General features: G+C 38.0%; 1 protein-coding gene across 1 annotated transcript; it reads right to left on the bottom strand.

Annotated features, from left to right (window-relative positions):
• Positions 1 to 1,125: 1,125 nt before the first annotated feature.
• Positions 1,126 to 4,023, bottom strand: LOC110690411 (40S ribosomal protein S9-2). Its single transcript, XM_021867235.1, has 3 exons — positions 3,862 to 4,023; positions 3,040 to 3,421; positions 1,126 to 1,485 (listed from the first exon to the last, which is right to left on the bottom strand). Exons 1-3 carry the CDS (start codon positions 3,887 to 3,889, stop codon positions 1,302 to 1,304), a joined length of 594 nt encoding a protein of 197 aa, XP_021722927.1. The 5' UTR covers positions 3,890 to 4,023; the 3' UTR covers positions 1,126 to 1,301.
• Between the last annotated feature and the right edge of the window lie 6,000 nt (positions 4,024 to 10,023).

Genomic DNA, 10,023 nt, shown 5'->3' with positions numbered 1-10,023 from the left:
TTGGTTTTGAAAAAAAAAATATTTCGGTTTTCGGTTTGGTTTCGGTTTTAGAAATTGAAAAACCGAAAAACCGAACAAAACCGAACAGAACCGAAATTTCAGGCCCAAAAGCCCCCTAGCCCAACACTTTTACCCTCAGTCTCTCACCTCTCCTTTCCTCTTCTTCTCCTGATCTCACCTCTCCGCCCTTTCTCTCTTCTCAGAATCTTAGTTCTTCCTCTCTCTCCTTTCCTCTTCTCAACTCCGTCCTTTCTTTCTCCTCTTTGATCTCTTCTCCATCACTTTGTTCACCTCTTTTCCCCACCAGCCCACAACGAACAAGTTTATTTACAACGTTATTAAGCCATCAACTGAGTAGCTAAGGTTTTTCATGTCAAATTCATCCATGAAAACACTAGATCTAGTGTTTTTATGGTCGAACTTGACCTTTAAAACCCAAATTCGAGGTTTTTCGGTGGAATGTGAGGTATGTCCTCTTTTTCTTAATTATAATTTGATTTGAATTTTTTTTCCTACTTTATTTTTATGGTGGCGTAGCCGTGTAGATTGAATTGCGGTGGTGATAGGTAGTTGTTGGTCGATCTAGGGTTAGTGTTTGGGTGGAAAGGATGAAGGGTGGTGAAATAAGGTGGGTTGTGGTGGGTGCGAATCTGGGTTAGGGGTGGTGATAAGGTGGTTTTTGGTGGTTGTTGTGGGTGGTAGTGGTGATAGTTTCTATGGGTGGTTAGTGGTGGTTAGTGGGCATTGTTGTGGGTGGTTAGTGGTGGTAGTTTCGGTGGTTTTTGGTAGGTTAGGGTGGGTGGTAGGTGGGTTTTAGGTGGGATGTTTGTATGGTTTGGTTTGGTTCAATTTTAATTGGTGTGGTTTGGTTCGGTTTTTTTGCAAAATGTGATGTTTAGGATGCTTGAGAGGAAAATTCGGTGCGGTTTGGTTTTTTTTAGGAAAACCGAAATTTAGGTGGTTTGGTTTGGTTTGGTTTCAAAGCTAAAGTGGTGCGGTGTGGTTTGCAAAATCAAGAAACCGAAATTTGGTGGTTTGGTTTCGGTTTGGGCAAAAAACCAAACCGAAAACCGAACTTTCACCCCTACATAAGAACACGATGAACATATTGTCATATTTGAATAGTTAAACCACAACAAAAAGAACTCAAAACTTTCTAAATTGTGAAGGAACAAGGCCAATAAACTGAAACATAAAAATTGAAGGATCTCTTGGGGGAAATAGTGCCATATTTCAATATTCAATAGAGGTGCTAACAAAGGATCTTAAGCCTACAAACTACCAAGGTCTGGGTATATAGCTCACTCTTCATCTTCCTCGTCACCATCACCACCAGCTGCCTTCTTTGCTGCTGCCTTCTGGTTCTTTCGCTTCACTCTACCTGGGCGGCCTCCTCCGAAGGGGCTAGTGAGAGAAAAGTCAATGTGCTTCTGAGAGTCGACCCTCACCATGAAAGAGGGAACATTCACCACTTGTCTCCCAACCCTGACATCAAAATATCACAAGCAGATCAGATAACTTTATCAAGTAACAGACTATCACATTTCTCAAATGACAGACTATATATGACATTCAGAGTGTTTTTGGATAAAAAAAAAAAAGGGAAAGGAAAAGAAGGGGAGGGGAGGGGGAGAATGATAAGGTTTCCTTCCAAATCTCTCCATTATTGGCGAGCAATTTCTTACAATGTAATCCCTTCATTTCTCTCCCCTCCACTTCCCTTCCTCATTTGTTATCCAAATGAAAAGATACCCATCCCTTTATTTCCCTTCCCTTCCTTACCTTCTATCAATCAAGGTGAAAAACTAACTGCATGAGAGCTATGTACAATCTAAAGCCTCTATTGATAACGTCTTGAAAACAAATGAGGCATCAACATGCATGGTTAAGACCCACATTAAAGGTTCTTAGAGGCCTGGCTCACATTGAGCTGAGAAGCTCAGGCAAAGATAGTTCTAAACAGACAACTTGTTTGACCTCCTAGAAGTAGACTGTTTCACACAAGAACAGGTACAGAAAACACCGAATTCAGAAAGAAAAAAAAAACTATGTAACAACTATTTGATAATGAAAAGAAGTCCTTGTGATGGAAATCCAGTACAATAGAATTGAGACATAGCCAGCTATGTTGAGAAAGTATGTAGCCAATATGATTAAAATAAACAAAATTGCACGATAAAAATTCAAGATTACAAATGGGTAACCAGAAAGTTTTGATGTGTTTATAACTAATCCAAGAGAGAAATTCAGGATATTTGAAAGTGAAATAGCAAAATCTAGGATATTTATTGAACCAATTCTAAAAGAAGACCTCAATTCTGATTTCTCAATCACAAAACTTAAAAAAGAAAACCCACAATATAAAACACAAATCCTCAACAGCAAATTATGGCAGCACAGCTGGCTCATCAATCCCAGTGCACAACCATTAGTGCACGCAATCAACATTGTAATCACATAAAATTGAAATCATGGTTTTTTTTTATATCATTTCTCCTTAGAACCAGTTTCTTTTCACAAGTAATATATTTGACAAGCATAACATCAGCCATTTGGCCACATTACTCCCCATGGAAGTTAACAGATTCACCACACCCAGCCAAAAGACTAAAGACCAAAAGCTCATTCGATCAATACAGACCACTTTAGACAGTGATAACATCTTCATACAACTTGAAAAGGTTCAAAATTACATCACCATTAACTAACTCAATCAGATGCCATAAATCTCACGATGAATGGATAAAATCATGTAACTCTACAAAACCATAGACTTGTTTAAGCAATATCATACGTTTCCAACACTACTACATCAACAGAAGGCTCACCATTCTCATTCCTGTGACAAAATCATTACTCATGAAACTTGTATATGAGCAATACATAGCAATAATGAGCATCTCATATTACTAAATGAAAACAGAGAGAAATGCACACTTAACATCTTCAGAATATCAAATATTCAAAACATCAAGTATCGCAATGCAGCAGGCAAACCTCAATTGCAATAAAAATGTAAAGAAGGGTTTAATAAAATACCTAATATGCCTTTGCCTGATGAGCACCCTAGCATGGTGAATAGACTTGGCCATACCAGACTTGAAGACAAGGGTCTGAAGACGCCTCTCCAAGAAGTTCTCAACGGTCAGAGCCAACACGTAATCAAGCTTGTTCTGTCCTTCATCCAAAAGCCCGTACCTATTCATCCTCCTCAGAAGAGCTTCTCCCTCAAAGATACGACGAGGGTTCTTCTCATCTAGGGTAAGAAGATGCCTTGCGGCATTACGGATACGGCTCAAAACATATTGAACCCTCCAGAGCTCCCTCTTGTTTCGAAGCCCATACTCTCCTACAAGCTTCAATTCAGCATCCAATCGTTCCTTCTCATAAGGACGACGAGGCTTCTTAAATGTCTTTCCATCTACATATCACCCCAGTTCACAAAACCATCACTACAAATTCAATCATGTATACTAATTTTGCCCAAAAAATCTCAAACAATTTACAAAGATTTAAAATTTAACAAACCCCACTAATTTTTTTAACCTAACAATAATTCAAAGCTACCAAAATGCAACATTTCGTATACATAGACAAACCATCACCCTAACTAACATTGATAAACCCTACATGTAAATATCAAGCAAAATGCGCTAACTTTAGCAAAAAGAATCGATTAAAATTACAAACTCACGAACTCTAAAAGGGTTTTTCATCAATTAATCTAAAAACCCCAGATGATTTCTAGAGTAAAACGGAGACAATACACAGATAAAAATGAAAGTAGTTAAAACAAAATGGGAAAAAAAATAAAAACAAAAAAACAAAGATCGGAAAAAAGGAAAATGGAGGAGAAATTACAGTTGCGATAGTAGACGACGTGCACCATGGTAGCTCACCGACGGCGAGGTGTTGGGTTTGCGCTGAAGCTGCGGCGGAAGTGAGAAGGAGAGAAGGGTTTAATGGTTTATGATGGGCTGTTGTTGGATTATTAGGGGTTGTTCTTGTTTTGTGAATATCTGATATCCTTCTTCGACTTTTAGGGTCAGCCCAAACCTATGAAATCAACTTTGTTACCAATACCGAGTAGAGCTGTCAAAAGTTGACCCGACCCAAAATACCGACTTAAACTCGATAATTAACCGACCCATCTGAACCCGAAAAAAAGATAACCCAAACCCGACATGATCCGACCTGAAACCAACCCTAGACTCGAGTTGACTCGAGTATGTGAGACCCGAACCGAACATGAACTGACCTGAAGATGACCCGACCCGAATGTAACCCGTAAATTATTAACCTGAATCGAACCCGACTTGAACCGAAATTGACCCAAACCCATCAAAAATTTAACCCGACTTTTTACTAACCTGTCCTGAATTCAATCTGACCCGTTCCTAACCCGACCCGAATTTAACCTGTTACAAGTCCGACTTGAAATCAACCCGACTTGTTATTGCCCTGACCCAAATTCAACCCGACTTGTCATTGACCCGACCCGAATTTTACTAGACCTATTACTAACCCGACCCAAAAATTCAACCTGATCTGCTACTAACCCGACTCGAAATCAACACGACTTGTTATTAACCCGTCCTAAATTCAACCCAAATTGTTCTTGACTCGATTTCAAATCACCTTAAATGCAATTTAGACCACCTTAGTATTGTTGATCAAAGCATTTTGTCTAGGGAGACCAAGTCGGTCCAGGCCAGCAAAAGAAAGGAGCATCATCCTCAAATTTAAGTGTTAAATATAGTATATATTTGTTGTATGGTCAAAGGGGTGTTGTATGGTCAAAGGAGATAATTATCTTCCTAAATTATAGACTATAGTTTCCTAATATATTTCCATGTATATTATAGTCAATGGAAATAATTAGCTTGATAAAAATAATAATTATCTATTTATAGTTAGTTGAACCCGAATATGACCTAACTTGGAAATGACCCGACGTGATTGTAACCTTCAACTTATTGACTTGAACATAACCCAACTTGAATTCGAGAATGACCCGACTTGAAAATGACCCAACCTGATTATAACCCGCAAATTATTGACTTGAACCGAACCCGACTTGAACCCGAGAATGACCCGATTTGAAAATGACCCGACGTGATTATAACCCGCAAATTATTGACTTGAACCAAACCCGACTCAAACCCGAGAATGACCCGACCTGATTCTAACCCGCAATTTATTGACTTGAATCGAACCCGACTCGAACTCGAGAATTACCCTAACCCGTGAAAACCCGACCTATTGTTCACTCGACCCGAATATAACCCGACCTAAACCTGACCCAAACCCGATAAGAAGTATGACCCGACTAAAGCATGACCTAACCCAAACCCGACCCGCATATGATATGGAATTCATCCGAATTGACCCGACCCGAGTTGACCCAATCTACTTACTGACCCAAACCCGACCCTGTTACCCGAATTGACAGCTCTACCCAAAACCTCCAAAATTTCTCAAAAAAGCGTGGATATTAGCCTTCAATTTTGGAATTTTATGACTTTTTTTCACCCGGAAATAAAAATTGTCGAAATATTTACCATGGTCCCTAATACCTTCTGGGAGTCAAATTGGCTGGGCGGAACCATCCAATTTACCTTTACGATCAATTTACCGGTTTACAACTTACACCGATTTCATTAACTCAAGCTTATCACGAACATTTATGATTACATATAATGATTATATATGGATCCAAACAACATTATATGAACCCGAGATGTATCCCCTAAAATCTCAATGTTTTTCGACACTGCACCCCGAAACATTCGAAATTTCTCATTAAGCGTGGACTTTAGCCTTCAATTTTGGAATTTTATGACTTTTTTTTTCGCCCGAATATAAAATTGTCGAAATGTTTACCATGGTTTCAAATACCCTTAGGGAGTCCAATTGGGTGGGTAGAACAATCCAATATGCCTTTAACGACCAATTTACCGGTTTACAACTTACATCGATTTCATGAATTCAAGCCTACCCACGAACATTTATGACAACAAATAATGATCATATATGGTTCCAAACAACATTATATGACTCCGAGATGTATTCCGTAGAATTTCAAGACTTTGCGACACCGGGCCCTGAAACCACCAAAACTTCTCAAAAAACATGGATACTAGTCTTCAATTTTGGAATTTTTTGGTTTTTTTTCGCCGGAAATAAAAATTGCCGAAATGTTTACCATAGTCCCTAATACCCTCCGGGAGTCCAGTTGGGTTGGTGGAACAATCCAATTTGCCTTTAAACGGCCAAATTAATTGCCGGTTTACGGCTTGCACGGATTTCATTAACTCAAGCCTACTACGAACATTTATGACAACATATAATGATCATATATGGTTACAAACAGCATTATATGACCCCGAGGTATCCCCTAAAATTTTAATACTTTCCTACACCGGGCCCCGAAACCTCCAAAATATCTCAAAAAGCGTGGAAATTAGCCTTCAATTTTGAATTTTTTTGACTTTTTTCGCCCGGAAATAAAAATTGCCGAAATGTTTACCATGGTCCCTAATATTCTCCGGGAGTCCAATTGGGTGGGTGGAACCATCCAATTTGCCTTTAAACGACCAATTTACTGGTTTACAACTTACACCGATTTCATGAATTCAAGCCTACCACAAACATTTATGACAATAAATAATGATCATATATGATTCCAAACGACATTATATGACTTCGAGATGTATTCCGTAGAATTTCAAGACTTTTCGACACCGGGCCCTGAAACCACCTAAATTTCTCAAAAAGCGCGGACATTAGTGTTCAATTTTGGAATTTTTTGGTTTTATTTTTCGCCCAGAAATAAAAATTGCCGAAATGTTTACCATGGTCCCTAATACCCTCCGTGAGTACAGTTGGGTTGGTGGAACCATCCAATTTGCCTTTAAACGACCAATTTAATTACAAGTTTTCAACTTGCACGAATTTCATTAACTCGAGCCTACTACGAACATTTATGACAACATATAATGATCATATATGGTTCCAAACGACATTAAATGACCCCGAGATGTATCCCTAAAATCTATATCTATATTTAGTATTTAAAAACACAAACCATCATCCCCATCATGCCACATGTAATTAAAATTTATTTTTCACCAATGCCACATGTCACCTCCCTTCATTAATTAATCCCCTTTCTTATTATTTTTAAAAAAGAATTAGCTATAATTCAATACATGTATGAATGTTCCCTTCACAAAAAAAAAAAAAAAAAAACATATATGAATATTATTTGATTCATTTTCCCCCAACTTAATATCTCTACAATTACATTCAATTATCACCCATTCTTCTCCTTTATAAACTATTCATTTTTCAATTAAAACATATTATAAAACAAAAGTTACTATTGTACCCCTTATAAACATCCCGTGCATTGCACGAGTCAGAAGGCTAGTTCTAATAATTTCCTACATCGGGCCCCGAAACCTCCAAAATTTCTCAAAAAGTGTAGATATTAGCCTTCCATTTTGAAATTTTTTGAGTTTTTTACGCCCGAAAATAAAAATTGCCGAAACATTTACCATGGTCCCTAATAATCTCCGGGATTCCAATTGGGTGGGTGGAACCATCCAATTTGTCTTTAAACGACCAATTTACCGGTTTACAACTTACACCGATTTCATGAATTCAAGCCTACCACGAACACTTATGACAACAAATAATGATCATATATGGTTCCAAAAGACATTATATGACCCCAAGATTTATTCCGTAGAATTTCAACACTTTTCGACACCGGGCCCCGAAACCACCAAAATTTTTCAAAAAGCGTGGATATTAGTCTTCAATTTTGGAATTTTTAGGTTTTTTTTTCGCCCGGAAATAAAAATTGCCGAAATATTTACCATGGTCCCTAATAACCTCCACGAGTCCAGTTGGGTTGGTGGAACCATCCAATTTGTCTTTAAACGGCCAATTTAATTACCGGTTTACAACTTCCACGAATTTCATTAACTCAAGCCTACTACGAACATTTATGACAACATATAATGATCATATATGGTTCCAAACGGCATTATATGACCCCGAGATGTATCTCCTAAAATTTTAATACTTTCCTACACCGGGCCCCGAAACCTCCAAAATTTCTCAAAAAGCGTGGATAAATTAGCCTTCAATTTTGAAATTTTTAGACTTTTTTTCGACCGGAAATAAAATTTGCCGAAATGTTTACCATGGTCCCTAATACTCTCCGGGAGTCCAATTGGGTGGGTGGAACCATCCAATTTGCCTTTAAACGACCAATTTACCTATTTACAAAATTGCATTGATTTCATGAATTCAAGCCTACCACGAACATTTATGACAACAAATAATGATCATTTATGGTTCCAAACGACGTTATATGACCCCGAGATGTATTCCGTATAATTTAAAGACTTTTCGATACCAAGCCCCGAAACCACCAAAATTTCTCAAAAAGCGTGGATTTTAGTCTTCAATTTTGAAAAATTTTGACTTTTTTTTAGCTCGGATATAAAAATTGCCGAAATGTTTACCATGGTTCCTAATACTCTCCGGGAGTCCAATTGGGTGGGTGGAACCATCCAATTTGCCTTTAAACGACCAATTTACCGATTTACAAAATTGCATCAATTTCATTAATTCAAGCCTACCACGAACATTTATGAAAACAAATAATGATCATATATGGTTCCAAACGGCATTATATGACCTCGAAATGTATCCCATATAATTTCAAGACTTTTCGACACCGGGCCCTGAAACCTTCAATTTTGGAATTTTTTGACTTTTTTTAGCCGGAAATACAAATTGCCCAAATGTTTACCATGGTCCCTAATACCCTCCGGGAGTCCAATTGGGTGTTTGGAACCATCCCATTTGCTTTTAAACAGCCAATTTAACCGGTTTACAACTTGCACCGATTTACCGGTTTACAACGGCTAATTTAATTAATTTTCACCAAACCTGACTTGAACCGAAATTGACCAAAACCCGTTTTAACCCGTCAAAACCCAAATTTAACCCGACTTGTTACTAACCTGACTTGAATTCAACCCGACCCGTATTTAACCCAACATGTTACAAACCTACCCGAAATCAACCCGACTTGTTTTTGACCTGACCAAAATTCAACCCGACTTGTTATTGACCCGATCCGAAGTTTACCATACCTATTACTTACCCAATCCAAAAATTCATCTCGATTTTTTACTAACCCGACTTGAAATTAACACGATTTGTTATTGACCCGACCTATATTCAACTCAAATTGTTCTTGACCCGATTTCAAATCACCTTAAATGCGATTTATCCCGCCTTATTATTGTTGATCAAAGAATTTTGTCCTTGGACACCAAGTCGGTCTAGGCCAGCAAAAGAAAGGAGCATCATCCTCAAATTTAAGAGTTAAATATAGTATATATTTGTTATATGGTCAAATGAGATAATTATCTTCCTAAATTATAGACTATAGTTCCCTAATATATTGCCATATATATTATAGTCAAAGGAAATAATTAGCTTGATAAAAATGATAATTATCTATTTATAGTTAGTTGAACTTGAATATGACCTGATTATAACCTGCAAATTATTGACTTGAACATAACCTGACTTGAATCCGAGAATGACTCGACTTGGAAATGACCCAACCCGCAAATTATTGACTTGAACCAAACCCGACTTGAACCGAGAATGACCTGACTTGAAAATGGCCCGACCTGGTTATAATCCGCAAATTATTGACTTGAACCGAACTCGACTCAAACCCGAGAATGATCCGACCTGATTCTAACCCGCAAATTATTGACTTGAACCGAACCCGACTCGAACCCGAGAATGACCTGACCTGATTCTAACCCGCAAATTATTGACTTGAACCAAACCCGACTCGAACCCGAGAATTACCCTAACCCGTGAAAACCCGTAAATTATTGATCACCCGACCCGAATGTAACCCGACCTGTAATTAACCTGACCTAAACCCGAGCCAAACCCGAAAAGAAATATGACCCGACGTGA

The sequence above is a fragment of the Chenopodium quinoa genome, unplaced genomic scaffold (assembly GCF_001683475.1).
Source record: "Chenopodium quinoa cultivar QQ74 unplaced genomic scaffold, ASM168347v1, whole genome shotgun sequence".
NCBI lineage: Eukaryota > Viridiplantae > Streptophyta > Magnoliopsida > Caryophyllales > Amaranthaceae > Chenopodium > Chenopodium quinoa.
Note: the sequence above shows the minus strand (reverse complement) of the source record. Positions and strands in the feature narration are given on the sequence as shown.